General features: G+C 45.1%; 1 protein-coding gene across 3 annotated transcripts; it reads right to left on the bottom strand.

Annotated features, from left to right (window-relative positions):
• Window positions 1–1,318: 1,318 nt before the first annotated feature.
• Window positions 1,319–26,608, bottom strand: DPP8 (dipeptidyl peptidase 8). 3 transcript variants are annotated; one of them, XM_068696412.1, is made up of 20 exons: window positions 26,476–26,608; window positions 24,927–25,196; window positions 23,867–23,979; window positions 22,745–22,918; window positions 21,692–21,860; window positions 20,354–20,464; window positions 19,850–19,978; window positions 17,871–17,932; window positions 16,761–16,861; window positions 15,469–15,646; window positions 14,013–14,172; window positions 12,480–12,559; window positions 11,497–11,649; window positions 11,040–11,175; window positions 10,103–10,248; window positions 9,682–9,828; window positions 8,795–8,947; window positions 6,792–6,934; window positions 5,971–6,082; window positions 1,319–5,413 (listed from the first exon to the last, which is right to left on the bottom strand). In XM_068696412.1, the coding sequence occupies exons 2-20, from the start codon at window positions 25,183–25,185 to the stop codon at window positions 5,291–5,293; spliced, it is 2,649 nt and encodes an 882-aa protein (XP_068552513.1). In that variant the 5' UTR covers window positions 25,186–25,196; window positions 26,476–26,608; the 3' UTR covers window positions 1,319–5,290. The 3 variants fall into 3 exon arrangements, with proteins under 3 accessions (XP_068552513.1, XP_068552514.1, XP_068552516.1); XM_068696413.1 differs by lacking the exon at window positions 1,319–5,413 and having other exon boundaries at window positions 8,811–8,947; XM_068696415.1 differs by lacking the exons at window positions 1,319–5,413; window positions 5,971–6,082; window positions 6,792–6,934; ... (5 more) ...; window positions 12,480–12,559; window positions 14,013–14,172 and having other exon boundaries at window positions 15,508–15,646; window positions 16,757–16,861.
• Window positions 26,609–27,305: the final 697 nt, after the last annotated feature.

Below are 27,305 nucleotides of genomic sequence, written 5' to 3'. Positions count from 1 at the left end.
AGATTTATGATTGCACCAAAAGCAAGAGGCCAGGCTCAGGCCCTGCTGAGCTCTACCCAGGGGCTTAGTTTAGTAAAAGGGGAAGCCAAGGCAAGGATTGAGGAGGGAACCAGGTCACGCAGGCACTCTCCAGCAGAGCCAGTAACACAGCCAGCCGTGCACAATGCTTCAGGCTTGACCATTTTCCCTGACACCATCCCCTCCTTCCACAGGTCTGCACAGGAAGCACTGACCCCAGCCGCTTTCCTACCTGAAGCAGGGATCCTACAGCACATCGCTTTCCAGCCTACACCCATTCAGAAGCAAACCCGACACACAAACTCAGATGAAAGCATCCCCACGTGTTCACAAAGCCCCGTGCACCTAACCAAGACCCAAGCAGGGCGTTACAGCAGCCTCCAGCTCGCAGCGCTCACACTGTGGCTGAAAGATTTCTGCAAAGCCTCAGCCCAGCTGGGACACCGCTTGAGGTTCACCCTCCGCTGCAACCTCCTCATCTCCAGGAGCGTGTTTTGCTTTGCCCAACTCAAGTATCCACAGCAAGTGGATTTTAAAGAGAAATGCTTGCTCCCGTTGCATACCCAGAGGGACAGTCAGTCCAAGTGGTAGCAATTAGTCACGGAAGCAACTTCATAATTTATTCATCACGACGGAATAAAATCACCACCACCCAGAACGTTTTGCAGCAGCACTGTGAGACACGATGCATCATCGCACTGCTGGGTACCAGCTCGCCTCCGAGCCACCAAAACAGGGGGTGCTTCTAGTTTAGATATGAGGAAGAAATTCTTTCCTCTGAGGGTGGTGAGGCACGGGAACAGGCTGCCCCATCCCTGAGGGACTTGCACCTCAACGTGACCACCCTGTGCCCTTCACCAGACACTTTAGGAGTACCTAAAGCTTAGCAGGACAGGAGGGGTGACACACATGGCTTTCCCTTCCACCTCGCCCCCCAGGGACCCCACAGGCACCGTGGTGCTTGGCCCCCGGCCCCCACAGGCCTCAAGCTGCGGGTAGGCCGCAGGCGGTGCCGCAGCTCCAGCTGGTGGCTGCCCTCAAACACGAAGGAGCTGGAGCATCGTTAGGCCAAGCGAAGGCCCAATTTCCCTGTTTAGACCAATTACCTAATCACAAGGGACAGGAAAAATCACAGATGCTTTCGCTAAACACCCAACAAGCGTATAAAATGCACACGCGCGCTCTCCATCACTGCCGCTCTCCGCCACACAATGAGGGAACAGATCTAATTATGCACAAACTCTACTAAATCAAGGAGAGAGACGGTTGTAAATGGGGTAGGGAGGGGGGGAAGGGGACATTTAATTCAATTTATTTAGCAGCATCTTTATTGCAACAAAGGTTTTGTAATAAAACGCAGCAAAACTAATGTCTCCACTTTACATGATTAAAAGCCGGGTAGCTAGAGAGGTGGGGAAGGGAGGGAGGGAGACCAGCAAACCCACCAGGGTGAGACATGCAAGTTTGTTAACGCAAACAGCAGGCACTTCATGTTCTAAAATTAAACACCTGATCTTCTACTGTGCAGAACATCCAAGTAAAAAACACATGAACTTCTCTCTTCCCCTTCAAAAGGACTGGCCCAAAGACCTGCGAGGGGTACACAAAAGTCTTTACAGGGCTCTGGTACTCAAGTAAACAGGCAATTCAAGGCAGTGTCCTCGTCTGGCTGATTATTTTATTTATTTATTCTCTTATTATTGCCTCGCCAGAAGTTGAGCATCATGCCAGCAGCAAAACAGCCTCCCTTCCTCACGGACACACAGCCCACAGGGAGGAGGTGCAGGGACCCCGTGCTCAGTTGGTGAATTCCCCACCATTTGCCACACAGGCTCCATGTACGCTGCTCCGGGGTCAAAGCATTATTCCACCTCTCTGCCCAAAAAGGGTTTCCGTAACTTATTCCCAAACGGCACTAACAACTAGGGAATGCATTTTCCATTGTAGCATAATGAAGTTAGCTGATTTTCAAAGCTGTACGTGGTGCTTTGAATTCATTATTTCATTAACAAACATTTTGAAGTTAACTAGAGTTTATGAAAATTAAGCGGCTCTGGGTAATTACCAGTTATATTTTGTTCTGAATAAAAGGAGATCATTGAAAACAACTGGGTGGGGTAGGGAATACAAATCTTATGTGAAGGGTGAAACCCAACTTGAAGGAATTACTGGAAACTGGCCTTAAAAAGGGGCCAAAGAACTTGCCCCGACAGAAACAACCTCAACAAATCCCAAGCACCACGAACAAGAAAACTGCTGGCATCACCACTCAACTCCAGCCTCTCATTGCTCAGGTCCCCTGGTTTCACAGATTTGATTTCAAGATATGAAATTAAAACATTCCTCTCGGAGATACCAGTGCAACTGCGGGGAAGAAACCAATATCCACCACGCAATGAAGGCTCAAATCCTGCTACTGCTCAGCTCAGGTGTCCTGCTGGGCACAGAGCACTCTGCTGACAGCAGATCCCCCACAGGGATGCACTAATATCTATTTTGGGAGTCCTCAGCATCCCCCTACCTCATCAGTCTCGAACCTCATACAAGGCAGCTCTGACACCTTCAACTACAAGCAGGCGTCTTTTGCGAGAACCACAAAAACTCTGATGACAAATCCTCACAGCATTACTGCAGGATAAGAGAGTATGGGGTCTTAAAGTGCTTGACTGCTGTGAAAAGAAAAAAACTTTTGTAGGAAAGAAAGAAATACATAATTTATGTTGCAAAATAGAGTACAGTACTTTGTACTTTAATAGCTTTTCAATATATATATATTTAAAACAAAGAAAGGATGCATTATTTAGAAGTTATATGTCAGCTCTTAAAATCACATCCTGTGCTAAACCAAAACCTAGCCCAGTTTGCTTGCATAACATTTAGTTCTTCAGTTGCCAAAAAAGCACTATTTGATGAAGGCCATTTTTGTTTTTTCATTTTTTAAACAAAAGGATCCATTTTATCTTAAAAATCATATACATTTACATTCAAGGGTAATCACCTCTAGAAAAAGAGCAAAAACGTCCCCAAAAAACAAGTTAATTAAATATTGAACAAAATATAAACAACCTTGGAAAAGGTGATACTATCCACGTGTAATTCTATACATATATGTATATATGAACAGATATAGATATATGTATATATAATACAGCTTGAACACTTAAGGAACAAAAAGGAATTCAATAGTAACAGCTTATACTTTTCTCTACTCGCTGCCATGCTCCAGTTCAAGTGCATCAGCACACTTATTCCTCTTTCAGTACTGACTATAGCACACTCCAAATAGCCCAGCTTCAGTCACAAAAATTAATTACTCAAGTAGAAGACATTATAAGGAGCTGGGCTCTTCCCACGCTATGCCCTTCCCCAAATCAAAACGGTAAGGCTGTAATTGACCTGCTAGTAGCATTTTATCTGATCCACTTAAAAACCCCTGTGATCTGAAAAACAGAAAACATCCCAAACCAAACACTCCCACGTCAGAGGAAATTTACACTTACTGGATGCCTGTTTGCTTTGGCTATCTTTTGCATAACCCAAAAAACAGATCCTGTTCTCACACAGCGGTTTTACAGCCGTGTAACTGCACCAGTCCCGATTGCTTTGGTGCATATGTCCAGCAGCCTCACTGAAAAATGATGCGGTTTGATACAACACAACCAGATTGTGTTAAATCCCGGAGCTTTGGGGTCAAGCTGAACAGTACAAAAGCGAGTAAAATACGAGGTTACGACATGTGGAGTACTAAGAGCGTAAACACTGAGAGTGATTCCAGATTTTTAAAAGATGAAAAGAAAAATCATGCTCTGCTTCTCTCCAGCACCAAAACAGAAAGAAAAGGAAGTTCTTAGGTTTCTAAGAAAACCATTAAAACTTATAGGAGTCTCAGAGGCAGGCCCCAAGGGGAGAATTTCCTGGATTAAAGAGAATCATTTTGCTATGGATTTCTATCTTAAACGACTTGTTGCAAGTTAAAAGAGACTTCACACGCGATGCTTTTTAGCCAAGCCTGCTGCTTAGTTAAAACCTCACTAACAAAAACACAACTGGGATTGCAGATCTTTTAGGCTTAGTGGGTTACCTTAAGCTACACAGAGGGAGGGGGTTCTCAAATACAGCATCATAATCATGCTAGGCAGCAGTGCTAGAAATGACCCAGGAATGGAGGACTGAAAAGAGTGCGAGTCTGGGAAATAATCACTTGAATAAAGTAGGAAATTCACGACAACAGTTCACATTGCCTCACATGTAGTGTTCGTAAGGTCTCTCCTCACCAAATTCTCCGTAGACCTTTGAATTAGAGTATTGTATATTAAAATTGTAACAGGATTTATATACCTATATCATGCTGATGTGACAGTCAGAAAACAGTACTGCAAAAACAGCTCCAGAATGAACAGCAGGGAAAAATGTCAACAAGAAATGGGCTACACTTTTAAGCTTGTTTTAAAATCCACAAAGTTTCAGTTCTTTGTCTTAAATTAGTTTGCATCTCAGAATAAAAGATTGTTATGCCCACATAACAGTAAAACATCGCTTCACTTCCCCAGGTGAAATCAAGTACAATCAGGACAGGGTATCAAGCTGCTGAAAAGAAAAAAAAAAAAAAAAGGCAGGATTTATCCTGGGGAGAGAAGAAATAACTGAAAAGAACATGGCATCAACTCAACTGAATCCAAAATTTAAAATATTTAGGAAGCAGTTAAAAGTGTTTCTTTTTAAAAAACAACTGGCATCTAGACAGGAGATGTGTCTAACTTGTGACTGACTTCTCAGAAGTGAGACACATCCCCCTTGTGAAGCATAAAAACTATAAATTACATTTTAAATGTTATCGTAAGTTGTAACCATCCAGGTGAATTTCTGCTGCGTAGTACACCTTCTAGTATTATGTAATAAGATACCTAGGAACACACTGTAAAAATACATCATTAGATCAGAACGCTTTTAAAATGTGAAGTTCTGGTGCTGTAGAAGTATGTTATTCTCAGTTTCAGCTCCTCCCCCAAGAGAACACCCATGGTACTGCATTACACCACAGACATTTGATTTTATTTACATCTTAAGCTTTAAAGTTATTAGGCCACCGTCCTTTAATTTCCTGTATGGCACCGAATTTACTTTAAAAAAAAGTGTCTCCGTGTGTGTGTGTGTGTGTGTGTGTGTACACATGGCAGGCACCAAAATGCAGTGTTCCATCCTATTTTCTCTAGTTTCCTGCATCTCCTCATTCAGTAAAGCAGCCAGTTGAGCAGAGTTCTGCAGAGGTCAGTTACATCGCCTTCAGGGCAGCAATGTGGGAGCCCAGATTCTCCTGCAGGTAATACAGTAGGTGGAGTTCATAGTGCTCTCCCGACTCGGGTACCCTTATACTGTGTCTCTCCTGAGGGTAGATCTAAAATATAAAATAAAGTCATGAGTATCCACAAAGGTTTTGGGCCCCAGAGCCAGGTTCAAAATGTGCATGTAAACTCCCTGCACTAGCTACTAGCTCTGTGTGCACTCGAGCTAATACATTTCCCTCTTCCATTGCCTGAACCTGGAGACAACCCGTTGCACCCTGTAATGCAGCTAGTACTTGGCTGGAGGCGATCAGCATGGCTGAACAGAGGCAGATCCTGTTCAGAGCCATCATGTAAATCAGCATGCTTCCAGTTCTGCAGCACAGCGTACGATAACCTGGGCTGCATCTGCACAGAACCAGCAGGGTTTAATTAAATACATAACCCTGCTCCACGCTGCACAAACACTGCTGTACTGCTTCCAAACTGCAGAGCTCCTTGGGAGCAGCCTTAACTGCTCATTTGCCTAATAATGTTCTGGTTTACTCATAAAGTCTCCCACTTTAAAAAAGAGTTTTATCCTAGAATTCCAAGCTGCCATGTTACAAGCTGGAATTTTGTACTCCTCAAAGACAGACATAACATTTTCACATCTTGGTTCCAGACTTACCTGTAAGTCATACGGTTTCCCAGCTCTCACTAAAAAGCTGAGCAAAATACTAGTGTGTGCAAAGTGAACATTCTCATCCAAGAACCCATGTAGCAGCAGCAAACGGTTTGGTCTGAGAAAAGCAAGAAACAAACATTGCTAAATAGCATCCCAGAATCTGCCAGTCATTCACAGTCCACAAACACCCCTCCAAAAACACTCGACAGTGAAAACATTAGCATTGAAGAGTGACTTCGCTATTGTGAATTGCTTTGAATGGACCAGCAGCTGGTCCCAAACCAATCCTTTCCTCCTCTACAAGTTCTTCCTGCATATGCACATCATGGTCAGACCTCTCATCTGCACATCATTATTTTCAGAAGCATTTCCTAGCTTGGACAACACAATGGCTTAACACTTGCTCAGAATCACTGCTGGTTTTCAGCTCTTTGGCCAGAAAGCCCGTGATCTCAGCCTGCTCTGCAGACAACTCCGTGCTGATACAGACTGAGAGCATGCAGAAAGCATCCTGATTGACTGTTTTTTGTCTAGCTTAACTCAACTCTGAAGTGCTAATCATATAATTGGGGATGTGTTTGTCATTTCTTTAGACATAAAAGATGGTCTTTAATTACAGCTAGAATAAAAGGGCTTACTTGGAATAGTCTGTAATTATGCAAATGTTCATTCAAGTCTATTAAGTTTATTAGTGCTGTTTTTGTTTTAATACTAGCATTTATGATTCCAGGATTTAATTGCCAGGAACAGGGAGATAAATATATGTCTGTGGGGCCTGAACTTTCCTGACAGGAATAGAAAGGAAGAGCCAGAAGCAAACTTACTCAGAAGGAAACTTCTCAGCTTGCATGGCCACCGAACCTAGGTAATATCCCTGCTCGTTGTGATCCGGGTGGCCCATGTAGCGCTCTGTGTAACCAGTGTCATAGAAAATCCACAGCGTGACGGGTGCTCCGGCAACAGCAACCTGCAAATGCAACATTTATATATATATATATATATATACATACACATATGTCAATATATAGATATATGAGCAGAGTTCAACTACAGACTGTGTGTACTGAAAATCAGGCAGCTGCTGGAAACCGGGAAGATCCTACAGACAAATCAGAAGCAACACTGGATATACCACCTGCAAGTCCTGCTGGAGGTAAGTGGATTTTGTTCAAAATGCAGTGTTCTGCTGTGGGTCACAGAACCTTCGTTTACATAAATGTCTAACAGAAATTGGCCTTGAAAGCTCCCCAGGACTCAGCATTTCCCCTTGGATACCTACCACAAGCTTGCAGAGAGGCTTGTGAAAAAAGACCAGCTAAAAACAAACCAAAGACTCTTCCTTGGCCAGGTATTTTTTAAAGTAATAATTCAAAGATTTTCCATGACTTTAGAAAAATAATGATTAAACCTCCAAGGAATATTGAGGTTGGACTTGCACAAAGCAAGAAGACCCCCAAAGAACAAAATACGTCCAGAGGCAATATTGAGCTCTTAGCACATCGCTGCCTCCAACATTTGCCCACCAACAGCCTGACCATTTGCTATAGTGGTCTCAAGTCATGTAACCACAAGCACCTCTTTCTGGCACCTCTCCCCACTGCCAGGTTGCCCTGTGCAGCACACTGCTACAAATTTGATCTGGGAATAGGTCAGACCGGAGGAGGAAGAGACGGTGGTGTTGTTTTTCAGCAGGATTGTTTCCCTTGGTTGGTTCACAGCACAAAGAGCTCAGCTGGCACAAAGCAGGCAACAGCTGAGACTATATGAGGCACCTTCAGCACGTGACCTCAGGTTGGTGGAGCTACAGCAGCACAGTTATTGCAAGCTCAACAGTCAATCAGTTTAAAGAAAGCTCTTTTATGCAGTTCCAGAGAGGGAATATCCTTCTGTGTGCAGCTGAACAGGGCAAACTGTTGTTCCTCCTCACCCAAGCTCACAAGAACAAACTCTCGGAGTAAAACTGGTCTACTTGAACTACCCCACACTCCTCTTACATGCCTGGTTTTCTGGACACAAGTGTGCTCTGCCCAAAAGACCCTGCCTGCATCAATGTGGGCAGCCTCACAGACAACACAGCACCTTCCTGTCAGGTCAGGATTATGTCTGGCTCATCTGGAGCTGGGGGAAGCAAGCAGGCAGAGTGATGGTGCAGTCACACCACGCTCCCCTGAGGATGAAGGCTGCAAACTCGTGCGGAGAGGTGGGAAAGAGCAGCACAAGTATCATTTGCTGATTTGAGACATCTCTATTCGTATTATACAGGCTGCCCAGGTATCACTGTCTCTGTTTGAAAAGCTGAATCACACAGCTCTCCCAGTACACACTCCATGTGTACGCCAGTCCCAAACACCTTTCAGAGCCCAGCAGTGACAGCATGACAGAGGAAGAGCATCTCATCCCCATGTTCCAGACAGAAACACAAGTGCAGAAAACTAAAGAGACAACCCAAGACCACAGAACAACTTATAACAGCTCTCACAGTACCCAATGAATGCTGGTTTAAAAAGGCACTGTGGCTTGCTAGCAAGCACTAGCTTTAAAGAGTGAATAGATTCTCAGATCTGTTGTCTGAGAAATATAAAAAGGATAACCAAAGCCTGGAAGCCTAATTAGAAATACTGTGGAAGGAATGTATGCCAGAAAAGCAACTTTCATCTGAACTCACTCAACTAGAAGATTCTTGAAGGAAACAGGCAGAGCACTGTGTCCTCACTTGTCTAGAGCTAGCTCAAAAATCTTTGTGCTGTGAACACCTGAGGGAGGTCACACGATTAAGGGAAAAATTCTGTCTGCACCACCAGAAGAAGTACTCAATGTACGAACATACCCTGAAGATATCTGACCTCTGCATTAAAGCCATAAGAGAGAGGTAGCCTCCGTAGGACCAGCCGTGAATGCCAACACGGTCCAAATCAATAAAGTCATACTGGGATGCTAAGTACTGCAGCCCTTCCACTTGGTCATCGATTTCAATTTGTCCCTGGGAAGGGAGAGAAAAGGCAAATTGTTAGTTCCAGACAAAAGTTACATTCTCAGGATTCCCAAAGGCTGCACAGCACCCGTCCAGACACCAGCACTCCATTGTACTGGGCACGTTACAGAAAGACGACCCCTTTTCTAAGACAATAAATACATGCTAAGCCACCTAGTAACTGTCTTTTTCTTTGTTTACCTCCTTACCTAGGGAGGAGGAACATTTCTCAGTGTTTTTACTTTTTGCTGTACAAAGGCAAGGCAGAATTCCAGCTCCAGGCATGAAAATGCTCTTCCCAACAGTGAGAGCTACGCTGCAATGCCAGCAGAGCCTGGCACAGGCTGTCCCTGCCAGTACACATGGCCAAACATTTTCCCCCTTTCCAGCCTGACACAGGAACCGCTCTGAGTTGTAACCCATGCTATGGAAGAAACTATCCTGCATTGTGAGAGCAAAGCATTTCCGCTCAGAGCATCAGAGATCCCCTTACAAATCACACTCCCTTACACCTGACAAGCTTGCAAGCTCAAAACTTGACACTGTACACTTTCCACACCAAGCATCTTTCCTTCCTCACATCCACTCCACTCAACTAGATGTGATTTCCCACCAAAACTTAGGCAGTATTACACAGGCAATGCTGGGCATCTCTGCCAAACTGGTGCTTCAGTTTGGATAAAAACAGGGCTCAAACCTGTCTGGGGTTGAAAACGAAGAACCTGATTCAGAGCTGCACTTACCATTTTGTATTTAAAGGCTCCTTCAAACTTCAGTCCTCGGTGGCAGGATCCCCGGTTATCAATGACAACAACAACGTAGCCTAAAGAGGCCAAGGTGTTCAAACGGAAATATTTGATTCCTTTAAACCGGTTGTTCACTAGCTGTACCTAGAATAGAAGAACAATGATATAAGCATTTATGTAAAGAAATTCAGAGGATACCTACTAAGCCAATTTTGTAGTAGACCACAAGCAAAGAGAGGGAATCCTACACCAGGGATCTTGAAAGATTTACACTGTAAAAATGTGTAAAACATTTACAGTAAATAAAATCTGAAATTGTCTTAGTAGGCTATCCCCAGCACAGAGCAGGAGCTGTGCACACAGGAGAGCTGGAAATGAAGTGATCCAGGCCAGCCCACTGCCCACAGACTGCACTCACCTGAGGCCCTCCGTAGATGAAAAGCACAGTGGGGTACTTCTTTCCAGGCTGCAGATTGTGAGGTTTGTACATCATCCCGTAGAGTGTAAACCCCGTGGAGCTCTCAAAGGAGAACACTTCTGGGGGAATGTAATCAGGTAGAGGGCCTGCCATGGGAAGGAACAAAGCCTGGATTAACAGGGAATGGATGAATAATGCAGCTCTGCTCCAGCCCTGCCCCAACAGCACTCCTGGTGCATCCCAGATAATGCAGCTTTCCCATGCTTCCAATGGATGTGGCTGGGACAAGGCAGAGATTGGGAATGCCCAGGCCCTAGAAGAGCTTTCTGAGCCCTGTCACATTCCCATTCCAGTTCTTGTCTGAACAATGGTAACTGCTCTTCACAGACAGAGCAATGTGTCCCATCCCTTTCAAACTCCATTTAGGGTTCACTGCATTAATGCATGGAAAGCACAGGATTTGGTCTATGCCTCAGGGAAGGAAAGATGAAAAGTAACAGAATCACAGTGGAAAAATAAAAGCCTAAGAGCCAGCTCGCAAAGACATGAGCAGACTGCAGCACAGAACTATTTAAGGAGTGAGTGGCCCTCCCCAGAGGCCCATAACCATGCTCAATAACGCACATTTAGCACAAGAGTAAATAAACTCACTTAAACCCACCCCTGCTAATGATAAAACTTGCTTTCTAATTTTTCTACTGGCTCTGGCTATAGGAACTTAATAATTTCCACTCTGAATTCCTTCACAGCCAATTTATACCCATTTGTCTCCAAGCCACTCCTTTAAGAACTTCATCTAAGAACTTCTCACACAAGCATGAGCTTCACAAAGCCAAGAGTTACCCACAAGAAGCAAAGCCAAAATGAGCATATACGAGGAAATCTTACACTCTGTGATCCTGGTTGCCCTTTGGCAGTTCCTTAACAAAGCTGTTACCTGCTGAATCTAAAATGGTAGCCCAGAACTCCTTTGTCCTGTGAGCTGCATCATCTTCAGGTCCTGTCAGCCGGTAAAGTGACACACAGTGTGGGTTCTTCTGGTTGCTGTACTTGCTGATGAACATGTCACAATCCTAGAGAGAAAAAGAACGTTATTGTGAATTCCTCAGTATAAGCAAAAGGGATAACTTCTTTCTGCATTTTGATCTTTCAGATGTTTAGAAACCAACCCAGGAAGTCTGGGCTCTTTGGTGATAAGAGCAGACAGGCTCTGAGAAGCTACAATCCTCAGCTGGATTTGGATACTAACATCCCAAAATCCAAAAAACACCTGCAAAATCAACAGTGGCATTTAAATACAAGCTTGTCCATTGATTGATGAAGGACCAGGTTGGTTGATAAAGCACAACACACAGCCAGCCCTGCCTACCCAGGGCCTCACAAACGAATGGTACCTGGCTGACACAGCAGGCATGAGAGTAACCACGCTCTGTCAGCCGCTTCACTTCTCCAGGATTCTCATAGTTAACGACGTACAAGTGATGCTCCAAGGGCGAGTCTTTTGTGCCTTGAAAATACACCAGTTTTTTGGCTTCGTCTACATAGATCTGTCAAAAACAAAACAACACATCCCTCAATACTGAGTTCTTGAAAGAAAAGCCCACCTCTTCTATCCCCACTGAGTCTTCTCCCCACCGCTTCCATAATTTGGAGTTATAGTCCAGCAAATTGTAAGGAACAAGCCAAACGACTGTTCTAGCTGTCCACAACTCTGCCAGTTACGAATATCTGTTGTCCCTTCTTTCTGAGCAGGTAGCAGAACAGATTCAAAGGCAGCTCAGCTTGCACACTTTGTCCTCTAGCCCCACTTTCAACTACCATTTAGAAAGGATTTTATCACAGACCTTTACAAACTCCATATCAATCCAACAGTCCTCCTTGAGCTGCTGTTTTATTCAAATGGTCATAAAATTTAGCCAGCCTAGAGCTAGAAGAGCAGCAGTTTGGGAGCATTCCCTACCTCCTTGTCCAAGTTCAGAGGCTACATGGTACACAAATATTGTGCATTCTGGCTAAAGAGAGACATGGCTAATAGATTTATTCTGACCCCTCCAACAGGTATCTCCTGGCTCCAGGACAGCAGCTGGACATCATCACAACATTTTGGTTCTCATGGAACACATGGAATTTACTCGGTAATGCTTTAAAGTATTTTTGCTTCCTTCTCTTTAAGGCTTAAACTTAGAGGGAAAAACTTGTTAGGAAGATGAACACCTAATGTTGCCTGTGATGCTCCTTTACTGCCAAAAAGGAGCAGAGCCTCGCTAATGCAACATGTACTTATCTGTGAGGTCCCTGAGACCATTGCTCTGCATTGCTGTCCTCTAGCATGTGTGTGTTGCTTGCAAGATATCATACAGCAAGAGCAGATACTTACATTTGACCCATGTCTCCCAAGCACTTCCCATTCCCCACTGGTAATGGCTATCTCCTCTTTGATGGGGCACTTGAAGTCACCTGCAAAAAACCCACATACAGAGATTTTACACTTCCACATTTCACACACCACACAGTCACAATGATATTTTTTTCTTCCGAGCTTCTTTGCTAGACTGAACCCAACAGAATGTGGCTTTGCAGAAGACCCACAACCCTGCCAGCTCCCCAGACAAGTGTCAGGGCTGGTACATTTAGCACTCTGAACTACGTATCAAAAGATTCACAGATGCTCTCAACCTGAGACCTGGGCTAGGTTGCATCTTGCTTTTTTATTTATTTATTTATTTAAAGCATTTTGTCATTTGCACAGAAATGAGGTTTTATCCTGAAAAAGGTGGAAAGGGAGTCTCAGGTGTCAAAAATGGAGATTTTTGCTTTGGGGTGGGAAGCAGCTCTGCTTTTATAAGATGGCTTCATTTCCCTTGGAATGAGGGAGATTTAGCAAGAAAAAGACGTTGGATACATTCACAGAAATCTAATGAACCCAACATAATGCTTTCTGGAAAGAAACAACAACACAACTGCATACAACTAGGACCTCTCATAAAATAAGGTGTATTTTTTCTGCATGCAGAGCTCAGCAAGTGCCTTCAACACACAACAAGTAAATTAAGTATCACAGCATGAAACTGTAAATGAAAGAACACATACTGTGGAAAAAACATTCCAGGAGCTTTGCACACAGTTATACCATGTATTTGAGCAAGGCCAAACTTTGACTGCAGCTTGGAAGCACATGGTCCTTGAATTTTTTTGCTTGAAATTACTCTTCCTCAATTTCCACTTGCAACAGCTGCCAGTAATTTTCTCCTACTAACATCTCTGTCTATACAGCAATACCATGATTGTTTTTAAGAGCAGATAGGAATTCTCTGAATAGTTGTCATATCATGGGTTTTGCTGCCAAGCACATATGTTCATTTTAAAGGGACTAACAAGTGGGCCCCCTCAGACAGGGAGGCCCTCTATGGACCCTTTTGCAATATGTTCAAACTGTTCTTTGTCAGCCTCTCTGCTACAATCTGCTTGTAAAGGCTGACAGGGACTGTGTTGGGTTTACTTCCAAACACAACTCTTGAACCAATGTGTATCTACCGGATACATTGGACCCTGCACAGAGAAAGCCACGTTATTGCTGTAATGATTAACCTACAGCAGTGAGCAAACAAACAACCCCACCACTGTCAACTAAGTAAGCTGAGGGCATTTTACACCATCACGGCTCATTTCGTATCTGATTTTGTGAAACTTTTCCCTGTAGTCAACAAGGAAGAATCAAGGTTGAAGCTAAGGCACGCTGAATACAGAACAACCCCTGTACAATTTCAAGTGGAATGACTATAGAGCAAAATACTTTCCGGGGCAACAAGAGGAGTTTCCAATGAGACAATGATTCCTGCCACCTGGAAAGACATTCATTTCCCCACTAGCCAGCAGCAAACACCCAGTGAAAGAGAATAATTTCACTTACTTGGAGCAGGGAGACCTCCAGATGACCGCTTATACTTGCTCTCTTTCAAAACCGAGGTGACTTTGTATAGGTGCCGGAATCCTGTTTTACATTCAGAAGCAAAAATGAACTCTATCTCATCTTCATGGGTTTGAGGGAAAACATAGAAGATATCATGGATCTGGGGAGACAGAACAGTGGATAGGTGTTATCAGCAGGAGGTTAGCACTGAAGTCGAATCTAAGTTCCTCTGACACAGCTCACACTAGGAGGTTGTGGCACTCTGTCCCTTACTGGGAGACCTAAAAATGCTTATGAGTTGGGGGTGTCTGCAAACAACAGCCACATGCTGCACAGATCCTGGCTTCTTGCTCGTCTAATTCTAAATCCTGGCCACAGAAGGAATTGAGTAAGTTTTTATGCACCTGCCTTTCTGGCTCAGATACAGAGATGGGTCCAGCTCTGCAGACAGCACAGGAGAGCCACCCAAAGATGCCAGAGCTCAGTGGCCTCCTCTGTCCAGTGCTATCTAGAAACCCAGAAGGGAAGGGCTATTTAGAGAAAGATGAGCTGTCATCATCTTCCCACTCATGAAGATGCCAGCTCTTCCATGAAGGGACAATCTTTTGAGGCATTCAGAAGCATTTATCTGCACGGTATGAGGTGTCAGTAAAAAAACAACTCCAGCCAGTAAAGATAATGGAGACAGGACAACTCACTGCACCATCCTGAAACCACGTACACTAATACTAAAAATAAAATAATATTATAGACAGTACTTAGAGTATAGAGACCGATCACTGGAAGGCTTTGTGACCATGCTCTCTGCTGAAAGGTGCAACTACACCCCGGTGACTGCAGCTCTCAGGCTGTCCTGCACCCTGGGGCACCTCCAATGGGATGTCACTTTAGAGACACTGATTTTAACCTGCAGAACTGTGAGCAGCACTTCTTTAAAGTGTTAGCCTAGCACGCCAGCATCCACTGTCACACAGCATCACCCTACAACACACCCCCAAGGGCACTACACAGGAATCTATTTCACCAGAACGTACATGGTCAAGGAGGGTTTTCAGTGATTATTAACAGACTTTTGAGACTTGTTCCCCAAATATCCCCTGGAAACATCTTCACTGGTTGAAGAATACTTCATCTGCTGGGACTGCTGCTGGTGAACAACTGCACAAATGAGCTGGAGGGTGTCGGTGGGTAAAGGGGCTGCCTGGAACATCAGAGTCCTGGGCTCTGTTCCTAGCTCTCTGATCACCAAGCAGCCTCAAGCAAAGCAGCTCTGCTTTCACACCCCAGATCTTTTTGTTCTCTATACATTGTGAGTTCTTTACAGCAGGAAGAGGCACAGAACTTGCACAACAGGAATAGTCTCCTAGGCAGCACAGCAACACCAACATCGCTCAAGTGTTACTGATAGGGTCTTGAACAACAAGCTGTCAGGCAGTGCTAAAGTTGAAATTCTTACATTTATCCAGATGTCTGTTGTTTCTTCATAAATTATGAAAGGCGTAACAGAATCTGGTACGGTATCGATGAGTTTCTGTCTCTCCATTGCATCATCTTCTACTGGGATGAATAATGCAGGAGGGATCAAGACTATCTGAAGTCGAGTTTGGGAGCGATCCAGTAAGATGGACCAGACACTGTTGAGGAGACAGATATTAGAGAAAATAACATGCAACCATGAGTGTTAGACAGATCTGAAAAACCTCAAAATACACCTATTACCACTAAGCATTTCAGGGGAGTCAAGAATGTTCAATTCCAGATTAAGCAAAAAAGCCACATGTAAAATCTCACCCACAAAAACAAACCTCTTCAATAACTTAGGAACCTATTTCACTTCATTTCAATATTGCATAAGCACTGCAGGTTGAAAAGTTTAATTAATTCTATTCCCCCAGAATTGGATTGTGCTTTAAGGGAGAAAGAGAAAAAAAAAATTAGAGGGACTAATGAAGCGGAAAAAAATTAACTGATGTTCCAGGATACTTGTGAAAATATTGCTTTAAATCTATACCTGGCAGAGAACACTGGCACTCAAATGAACTGGCAGGAGACCCTGCCATGCTTCTGACTTTACATGTAGCTCTAAAAATAATCCTGAAAAAAGCAAGACAATGGAGTAAATGTGTCCCTTCACTTCTTCCACGTTTGAAAAAGAAAAAAAAAAAAACGAAAAGGTGAAAGTCAGCTTTAGATTCAAGAGCTGGAGAAGTGCACTTTCCAGAGAAGCTTCTGGTGAGTTAGAGACACTGTACTACATCATCTACAGGGTTAAAAATGACATGCAAATGTAAGTAGCACTTACAGCAGGTTTTCTGATCAGTAAGCCTGGTCAGCAAGGATGGTCCAGTGGTTAGGGCGCTAGCCTAGGGCCTGGGGGACCTGGGCTCATTTCTCTCCTCAGCCACAGACTTCCTGAGCGACTATGGCAAGTCACTTAGCCTCTCTGGGCCTCAGTTCCCCATCTGTAAAATGGGGATAATAGCACTGCACTCTCTCTCTCACAGGGATGCTGAGAGGACACACACATCAAAGGCTGTGAGTGCCCAATGCCAAAGCAGTAGGGCCAGGTACCAGGGAAAGACAACGGGGACTGTTTGGGTTTGGGAAAAATCACCCCCTTCACACAAACACGTTTGTAGCAATGCAAAAATGAAAGCAGGCTTAAGCTTGGAGACAGGGACCACTACAATCTGCTTCTAACTGTGTTGCCCCAAACCCTCTAAGCAGAGACAGGATTAACATACGCACTATTTTCCTTCTGGCGTCCACCCAGCTCTAGCAATGTACTCTACTCCTTCAAAGAGGATCTCGAAGGGCTGAACTAGCTCTTTATCCACAACATCTGCAATCTGTTGACAAAGCAGCAATTCAGTGACACTGAGATGAACCCGCACAACCAGTTTTCATGCACAATGAGAGTCTGGACACAGAAGACTTCTTCTGTGCAGCTCACTCCATTCAGATTGTTCAGCCTTTTCAACACAAGGGCTTCACCCCATCTGTAGCCAGACACCAGAGCAGCCAGGACTAAGACTTGAGAAATCTGGATTCTGCTCACAAATCCATCATTTATCTTGGACAAGTCACTTGAACAATCAGTTTCCCCGTGTAAAATACAAAGGAAGGGAGGAGGGGATTTGTATCAGGCTGTTTTGTAAGGTGTTTTCACTGAGTTTTTGAACATCCTGCATAGCATCCAGTTATCAATGTGGGTCTAAATCATGATGGGCAGTTCTGCAGCCTGTCCCTGCTGGGACGAGGCAGTGGTACCCCACAGGACCTGATGGCTTTCCCTGATGTTGCTGGCTGATGTCAGCATTGCTACTCCAAGAGGTCAGTGGTGATGGCTGAAGTAGCTGAGTAGAGGATCCCAGCAATGCATGGATGTTACCGTGTCTGTTTGATAAGATTATTAATTTCCCAGCTGTCTGGAGATCTTGGACTGGGCTATGGAAATTTCTGTATTTGTTAAAAAATCCTGGAGTGAAACGAAAGTTCATCGCTCACATGTTCGTGCTTTTATAAGGTGATATATTCTCTCTGCAATCAAATTTTCCCCGTATCTGCAGCCAATAAAGAGATCTGTCACATAAGAAAGTCTAACCGTCCTCACCTAAAACATTCTGCTCTGCAGCCAAGTTCATAAACCAATGGTGGGGAAGAAAAGGACAGCCTTGAGAAATACAGCTGTACACACAGACACCGAGTATCTGCAGAGGAATGAGCCACGTGCACTGCCTCCAGAGAAGCCATTAAGCTAACACAACAAAGAAAGTTTACTTATACTGAAATGTATTTTACCAGAAAGACTCAAAGAAATAGGATTTATTTAGAAAACAAGCAGAACATGGAACTTACTCTTCCTTCTGCATTGATTGTCACTTCAGATATCTTGAAAGTGACCTTTGGATTTGCTGTACCTATAAAAACAGATGTTAGCAGTCAGGCACCAATTTTTGTTTCCAAGAGGACAGACTTGAACTGCTGGATTATCGTGGCGTTATTCATACTGAAATGGAACAGGGAAAGAGCACAATGCTCTTTGATCAAACAGCCTACTTGCATACATGAGAGAGAGCAAAGAATCAGGCAGGGAAAAAAAAAGAGACTGCAGATAGGAAGCAGACTCAGTGATGTAGTCCTGCAAGCAGATCTGATCAAGAGCCATGCTACTGTCACAGTCTTCTCTCCCACAGTCAAAGGATGCACATACTAGCTGGAAGTAAATGCACAGGAGCAATCAGGGTATCAAAGCAAGCTTTGGTTTATTTGGTTGTTATTGTTCAATAGAAAGCAGTGTGCAAAAAGTGATCCAATGCTACTGAGCATCTTAAAAAAAATAAAGCAACTCATTCTGGAACCAAAGACTTTCTTCCTGCATTCTTATAAATCTATTGCCATGACTAGCAAAGTTAAGATTAAAAAAAAACAAACTACTTATCTGTATTGAACACTGAAAACCTAACTACCTCTCTCCAGAAAGCCTGCTCAAAGCAGCTGTACAGCACCTGAAGTGCTAAAGGCTGGGGCCTGGTCTGCAGCAAATGTGAAAAATAAAGAAAAAAGCTGCTGCCAGTCGATCCACAAGAAGCCATATGTGGTAACTTCCACGTACTCTGAGCATTCTCAGTGCTGCTGCGAGATACTCCCACTTCATCGACCCAGTTCTACACACAAACTGATGCACTGAGGTGAAGTGATTTTGCTTTGGGCTACAGCGTTGTCCTATTTAAGTACTTATCTTCCCTCTGGTAAGACGCTGACTCAAGTTTTGCCCTCGTAACAATGTGCAGAACAGTGCTATGGCTCCTGGCTCAGATTGGAAACTGAAGCCAGAGATTAAAACTTCAATTGTTTTAAAAGCATTTAGGCTTTGGTTGTCTGATTTTCCTAAACTGCTGAGACTCAACGCTGAATAAAATTCTGACGAAACACCCTCAGAAATCTAGGCGTACACTAGCACTGAGAAAACATGAGCAGCCATCTCTTGCTTCCCAGGTTGACACAGCCTCATTCCTCAGAACAAGTGGTAAATCAGGATCATAAGCAGAAAACTTTTACCACTGGATCAGGGAATCTACAAGACCTGAAGCTAATTCTGCAGCTGGGGACGGTCAGTGGTCACTATGCCCTGCTGACACAGCAGTGAAAGCTCAGAAGAGCAAAGGTCAGGCTGTTCAAACTGGCCCTATACACCTGACACATGGCAGTGAGGTTTCACTTGTCCACTTCCAGCAGCACTCCACCTGCTCTTCTTTATGCCTGCCTTCACTCCTTTATTGTTGAGGCTTTCACATCATTTACTGTTTGAAAATATGACAGTGTGTTTTTTTTTTCTGGCAGGCTGCAAGCACGCAGAATTTTCAAAGCCCAACAGCAATCGCAGAGGCCAGAGCACTTCAAAACTTGAGCTACCAGGGCACCAGGTTACCAGCAGCTAAACAGAAAGCCTCCCCTCCAAAAAAACAAAGCAGTATCATTTTGCAGCTATTCCCTCAGAGACACAAGGCTGTAACAAGAAACAACTTCTCTGTGCCAGGGTCTGAGAGAGCAGCTCCAAAATAGCGATGATCAGGTAGGGTTTCTGCCAGCTCCTGCGAGACCTGGACTCAGAGCTCTTAGTAACCACACGGCTGGAAAACCAGCACAGCCACCAGTGACTAAGCTAACCTTCACAGCAGCAGTTTTTCCAAATTTCCACCACTTGGACACTCATTCAAGGACTATACAACATGTCTCTAACCCCCTGCTCTAAGCTAGGGGAGTCCCTGGCCTAAGGAACCTGGAATAAAATGTGCATCTCCTAGAACAGACACACAAGGTCATCAGGCTCTCACCAGTTTTGGGGTACCGGAAGGAATCTGTTCTTCTTGTCTCCAACATTGGTGATGTGACGTGAATAATTTCCACCTCTGATTCATCGTTCTCTTCATAAAGAATTCGAAGAACTTTACCCCCATTCAGTGCTGCAAATGAATTAAAGATTTCCTGGTCAGAGCACATCTCGTAATTGGCACTGCAGAAACCAGCATTCTCCCAACAGAAAAATGAGGTGGGAAGGATGAAGAGCAGTCTGTGATTCATGCTTCACTAAGCTAAACAACCCAAGACTCTCACAACTCTTATCGCTATCGTGAGAAGGAAAGACTCTTTCTCCAGTAACTCATGCTAACGAGGCTCCTGTACCACACCCACCATCACAGATACTCCTAACTCCTTTTGAACTATAAGATTCCTATCCTGGATACAGACAAGTGACAGAAAAATGAACTCTGCCCTGGACAGCACAGCTTGGGGGCCACTACTCTGCCTGTCAGACACACAGGATCCAACACACTTACTTGGCTGTGCCTTTGGGCTCCACCAGTAGCCAGTGTATCTGTCAAACTCCTCCTGCAGCACAAAAGTAGCCACGCCAGCAGATTTTGGATCCTCCTCAACATTGGCCAGTTCTAAAAAAAGACACAGAAGAATTAGTTCATGATGTACTGCAGAATCAAACCAGTTCTGCGTTATCCCAAACATGGCCCAAGTTCAACCCCTGGGGAACAATTACATGATAATAAATCTGGCTTCTCAGCAGATTTGCTTTCTGCTTCCACCCTGCTCTGTTGATTTATTTGGGAAAGATCTAATCCTCTCTGACACTGCAGCTTCTTTTAGGAAAGGAAAGCCATCTCCCCTCCTTACTCCTACTCAATTAGTCTCTCAGTTTTCCATGTACTCATCCAAGAGAGAACACATTCTACCTGAGCTCACAACTTTTAAGAAAACCAAAGAAAAAAAAAACTAACTGACACTGAGAACACCAACATTCAGAAAAACAAAATTATCAGCACTTCATTCACTGTACAGACCAAAAGTAACACACTTACATAACATCTCAACATGATGACATATCCATAGGGCTTCAATATTTTTCCTGTTACCCTGGAGGTAACTTAGCAGCGCTCCATAAATAATTATCATCTGAGAAGGAGTCATTGCTACAGTTTATTTTTAATGTACTTACATAATATTTTAATATCTAACATTTAAATAAGCTAAAGCATTATTATGAAGTGTTAGAAATTTTAATTTAGTTAAAAATTAAATGATATAGTTTAAATACATGAAGCGTGATTAAATTGCAAAACGGATTTTTAGGCATTGGTTTATTCACAATTTTCCACTTTCCTTCCTCCAGGATACGTGTCTAAAAGGGAGCTGGAGAGGGTTAGGAAGCAAAGACCTAAGTTACTGAGTCTGAGGGCACCAGCAGAAGGCACGGTGCTATTCAGAAACTGTCTATATTGTTTCTAAAAAGCCTGACTTCACTGACAGAAACTTTCCTCCAGTTCTAATCCACCCACAGCTCCTTCACACAAAAAAAGACTGTTCCAGTATTATAAAAAAAAAAAAAAAAAGCAGCATTTCAGGAGAACAGCCCTTCCATATGTATTCAACAAATAACTCATTTTGACAGATTCTGGTTTTCCTAGTTCCACAGGGAAAAGAACCATCCTACAATATTTGCCATGGAAGAAACATGTAGAACATGACAAATAATCAAATCCCACGTGAAGTAGATGGTGGCCGTTCCCTCAGATTTCAGAAGAGCCCCAGGTGCCATTGCTTAATTCAGCATAGCAAGAACAAGTGCAGAGGAGGTACAGAGATTTTAATTCAGGATTCATTACCATTGTGCACAAACGTTAGCCTCCTCTCTTCTCTGGTTTCTATATTAGATATCCAGATGTCATTGCTGTGGATAAAGGCAATCCAATTTGGATCAGCTGGACAAAGCTTGGGATCCATCCGGATATTCGGACAACTGGTCTCTACCAGAATGGGTCTTAAAGGCTGTTGCTGTTTGAAAGAGGAAAAAGAGAATAGTAAGCAATTAAAAAAAACAAAACAAAACATACAGGAACTGAACTGGATTATCAGGTCTCTAAGATCACAGCAGTGCGGATGCTGACTTCAGATACACAGGTTTACACGAGAGCAATCTGTTTTCAATGCAGGAAAATGCTATGCAGATATTTTTTAGGGATAAATGTGCTTCTATCATGGTTGCACAGATCCCACCAGGATCTCTTTCACCAGTGCTGAGGATTCAAAAAAAAATCAGACAAATCAGACAGATCAGAAATCTGAATCAGAAATCAGAACAGCACCCTAAAAACAGACAGGTAGGACATATAATAATCTGGTGCTCCAAAAACAACTCCAGATATAGTAAATTCCACCTGACAGTCAGACAACAAGCATTTGTTATAACATGAAATGGTTTCAGCTTTGAAGTCCATCTTCAGCACACGCAAAGAGTAAAGCCTGGCTGTTCCAAACGTTATATGGCCAAATCTTGTAACACAGCACTGATGGCTGAGCAGTGACTTCTAAACCACAGCTAGTGAAGAGAAGTTGCCTCTGACGTGACTTCTCACTACATGAAAGAGCACAAAGTATCCCAACCATTGTGTTGCCTTTTATTGACACTCCTACTTACAAAAAAAATCAGCGAAATCTGGTGTCGTGCCTTGCCACCACAGCTTAAAACATTTCTTTTTTATTTCCATCCATGTTTCTACAACCACGGAAATGCACCCCTAAGGGGGATTTCTCCATGTCTCAACTGTTGTCAAGGCTACTTGCCTTGTTAGCGCAGCAAGAACTCATGCTCATGGTCTTTCCTTCTAGCTTAGAGGATAGAAGTACTGTGGTAGAACAAGAGAGCTGAGCAAACTCACAGTGAATCCATGAGGACCTCCGTCCTTTACATGATAAATTCCACTCCCAGCCTGAAACAGAAAGGTGCCGCTTTCTCGGTGGTAATCATAGGAGGCAATCCCGACGGTGCCAATTCGCTTCCTCTCCCGAAGCAACTCCTCCTCACGAGAGTACATCCCATAGTCCAGGATGGCCTGAAAACGGGCAGAGAAGCACAATCAACACCCCTGCTCTGCATTCCTTACTATACTGACAGAGCATCTCGGCATGCCAAGCTTCCAGGACCAGATGGCTGTGCAGACACCCTCCTCCTCCTCCAGAATCCTGCTGGCAGCCAGGAGCCCACTCCTGCTTCTGCCTCTGCCATCAGCACTTGTAGGTGCAGGCCATAACTCGATCCCACACATCTGTGAACCCGAGAGCCACTTCTCCCTTAGCACGACTGGCACTATTTCCAACGCACGCTGGTTTGAGAAAGATCAGGCTGAAGGCCTGATATTTCTAGAACAAGTAGGACGGTCTCTGCTAACTTTTGCAAAGACACACAGTGACTGGTCGGGTGGGAGGAGAGCACAGCATGAATTTTATGGCTGGCTGGCAGCCTCAGGAAATAGCACAGGGAAACAACACACCTAATTCCACACGGGGTTTGTCCCGCCTCCTCCAACCTGCCACGGTGCACGGGGGACCAGTGCAGGCTTGCTTTGCACAGAGGTGAGAAGGGGACACGTGTCCCAGAGAGTGGGAAAGAGATCCTCTGCTTCAGCATGAGTCACGGAGCCACTGACAGATCCTCAGGGGGACTCATCACTTCCCCCTGCAAGACAGCGATTATCGGAGACTACAGGCTCCTTCCGCAGTCCCCAGGATCTCACAGCAGAGAATCTGGTGCAAATTAGCACTTGCAATCTCTGCTGGCAAAGGAGAAATCAAGCAGCACACACATTTTTTCATGACGCACAAAGGCTGCAGCTCCAAAGCCTGATGAGAAAGCCGGGCTTGTTTTCGAGATGGCTGCAGAGTTAGCCAAGTACAAGGAGAACCTTAAAAGATTTCAGACCATAATGATGGCTTATGGGTGCAACCTCAAAGCCTGCCTACTTGCTATGCGGCTAAAGAGCAAGAAAGAAATCAGGACCCACCGGAAAAAGATCCAGGAGAGGCTTCCAGGAAAGCAACAGGACGGCAGCTTTGTTTATGGTTTTGGGAATTTCAGAGTAGAAGAGCGTGTTCTCCCTGTTCTCCCCAGACATGGCTATTGTCAAAGTGAGAAGAAAAAAAAAAAATATATTAGCTTTCTGATAATAATCCAAACACTCTCAAAAGAGGCTCAGGAACAGTTTCACAGGCCCTGCCTACCAGAGGAAGTACTGACAGTCTCTGCACTGCAGCCTCACACCAGGAATTCCCTGTTTCACAGAAAGGTAAATCACAAAGAAGGAAGAGAACAAGGAACTACCCCTACCACATGCTGCCTGAAGCATATCTCCTTCTTGGAGGTCTTATTTTATAAGCTTTTAAATTCAAGAAGGTCCGTTCTGCTCTTTCCCTTGGCTGAAACGCCGCACAATGCAGCTTGTGTTTCAAAGATAATGCATCTTTAGGAAGGTTTGAATGTCTCTTTCCTGCTCATCTCCCTCAGTGCTGTTCAGATTTCTGATAACTCCTGCCAAGGCATGTGGGGATCAACCCAGAGGGAGCCAGACATGCACTGAGGAAGGCCAAGCCTAACCTTCAGCTCAGGAAGCCAGAGCTCATCCCAGGGAGATCAGCCCTGCCAGCCTTAGCCCATCACCCTCAACGTGCTTGAACTCAACTTTATTTAAATATTACGACCCCCATTCTCTGAAAAATGGAACAGAGATGAATCAGCAGCTTTGTCACAGCACATCTAGAATCTAAACCACAAATCAGAACTAAAACAACTAGCCTCAGCAGCAAGCAATGGGGCTAGAACATTGTTCTAGCTTCCAGTCCTTTGTTCTAGCCATTGCTTCTTACCCAGACTCAGATTTTCGTGGACTTATGTTGAGCTAGTGCAGCTTTTAACACAAGCACTCCTCTACCACAAGACCTGCTCGGAGAGGTTTGCCCACAGTGCCATTTACAGTGCCAAATCACTTCAAGCACAGCTGAAGCCAAACCCCAACAGCCTCTGCAGTGACAGTTCAGTCAAGACACAGGCTGTCCCAGCAACCTTACCCAGATAGTAGATCCTATCAGAATGAGGTCCTTCAGGATCATTTTTCTTAACAAACGTGAAGTCGTGCGGGGCTTTTGCCATCATATACCCATGATACTTCCGTGTATCCGTGAGCAGTTTCCTGAGCTGGCTCCAGGAATGTCTCTCTACATAGTAAGGTTCCAGTTTTGGCTGTTCCTCTCTCTGCTCCTGCTCCTCACGGCCCGCAGTTTCAAAGATTTCAAGGCCCGGCTGTTCAGTTTCCATGGCTGCTGCCATGTTGCATGGTTCTGGAAGAAAAAAAAAAACAAAGCTGGAGGTTGAGCATTGCCTTTCAGCTAATGATCACTTCAGATTCCCAAATCACAGTGCAACAAAAGAGGCTGCCATCACTTAGCCTTTCAGAACGAGACTAATGCCTCCACAGACCCACACAGATTTATTGCTGTTTGCCTTTTTCCCCCACCATATATCAATTATGTTCATGAAGATCAGGGACAAGAAGCTACTTGGAGGAAACATCATTAGCAGCTGATTTGGAACCACTTGGCCATACCCAACAGGCCTGGGCAACCATTACTCCCCTATAATTTCTTGGGTTTGTGTTTTCTTCCTTTCAAACTGATCTCTGAAGGGTCTGGCAATGTCCATCACTATTATATCATCCCAGGCATGGGATTATAAATGCTGTATGGATGAGACCCTTCCAGAAGTGTCAGGCAACACCAGAAGGTGATGCAAGGGACATGAACATTTTGGAAACTGATTTATCTGCAGCACAAGTGCTACTCTCCTGAACAGGTTAAGTTACCAGATATTTCTTCCTGCAGTTAGCTGGGTTTTATCTGAGACAAAACAGCCCAGAGGTCCTGCAATAGGAACTGAAATCTTCCTACTGCAAATCCCAGATCTGAGCGCAAGCCTAAAAGGATCCCAGCTACAAACTCCCACCACGTAATTCATTACCAGAGGTAATTCATTACCTCCAAGGCGTGAGGATTGTCAACCCTCAAGTCCTTTTTCTGTATATAAAGTGGAAAGGCTGCACGGCTGCTTGGCACGCTGCTCGGGCACAGGCAGAGCCTGCCAAAAACACTAATGGGAAATAGATGGAGCAGGATGCGTCCACCCTGCACACAGGGGCTGGCTCAGCACAGCCACCTGGGGTACAGCTCCCTGCAGGCCCAGCTTCTCCTGGGGCTCTGCACAGCAGCAGAAAAACCTCTTCCAGGAGGAGTGAGGGCGTGAGGCTCGGATCAAGCCCCTTTTAACACACAGAGGGCTAAAAGAACAGCAGGGCAAGGCTCAGCCCGAGGCTTGGCCCCGCTCTGCAAACACACAGCAGGCATTTCCCTCACCCCCTTTGCCAAACACGAAGGGAGCAGCATTTCAGCCACCCCTGCGTAAAATTAATCCCAATTTCAGGCACCCAGCGGCAGGCCCAGCGCCCCGGATCCAGCGGGGGGGAGGGGGGGAGGATTTCAGAGGGGACCCCTCAGCACAACCCCGACACCGGGACCCCCCCCACCCAAACCCCACAACCCCCCCTCCACCCCCGGCCCCACTCACGGCGCTGCCCGGCGGCGATGCGGCCCCGCCGCTGCCTCTTCCGCTTCCTCCAGCACGGGGCCGGGCCGGGCCGAGCCGGGCCGGGCTGGGCTGCACCGGGCCGGGCCCAACCGGGCGCCCTCCGCCGGCCTGGAGGAAGCGGAGCCGCCGCCTCTCCGCTGGGGAGCTGTGGGCGCCGCCTGCCGGGCCTGTGACAGGCCCGGGTGTGAGGCTGGGTGTGTGAGAAGCCCGTGTACAACGCTAGGTGTGTAACAACCCAGTGAGTGACAGCGGGGTGTGCCACAGCCCCCTGTGTAATGGCAGGGTGTGCAACAGCTTCATGTGTGGTGCTTGGGAGTTCAACAGCCTCGTGTGTAACGCTGGGTGTGCAACAGTGCTGTGTGACATTAGGGTGTGCAGCAACCCTGTGCATGGTGGTAGGGTGTGAAACAACCCCATGCATGATGTTCAGGAGATCAAAACCCCCGTGTGCAACAGCCCTGTGCACAACACTGGGGCATGCTACAGCCCTGTGAGTGACATTAGGGTGTGCAATAACCCTGTGCATGATGCTACAGTGTGCAACAGGCCTGTGCACAAAACTGGGGTGTGCAACAACCCTGTGTGACATCAGGGTGTGCAACAACCCTGTGCATGGTGGTAGGGTGTGCAATAACCCCATGCATGATGTTCAGGAGTTCAAAAACCCTGTGTGCAACAGAACGGTGCACAACACTGGGGTGTGCAACAGCCCTGTGTATGATGCTAGGGTGTGCAACAGCCCTGTGTGCAATGCTGGGGCATGCAACAAGCCTGTGTGACATTAGGGTGTGCAACAACCCTGTGCATGA

The sequence above is a fragment of the Anas acuta genome, chromosome 12 (genome assembly GCF_963932015.1).
Source record: "Anas acuta chromosome 12, bAnaAcu1.1, whole genome shotgun sequence".
NCBI classification, from domain to species: Eukaryota; Metazoa; Chordata; class Aves; order Anseriformes; family Anatidae; genus Anas; species Anas acuta.
This window is presented reverse-complemented; position numbering and strand designations above follow the sequence as displayed.

Coding starts and splice junctions, on each gene's coding strand:
- DPP8 (XM_068696412.1), bottom strand. CDS start 25,185: ATGGCAGCAGCCATGGAAACTGAACAGCCGGGCCTTGAAATCTTTGAA. Junction 23,980..24,926: donor TGATAGGATCTACTATCTGG/GTAAGGTTGCTG, acceptor CTTTGACAATAG/CCATGTCTGGGGAGAACAGG. Junction 6,935..8,794: donor AGAGGTCAGATATCTTCAGG/GTATGTTCGTAC, acceptor TTGCATTTGCAG/GTTGCTGTTGCCGGAGCACC.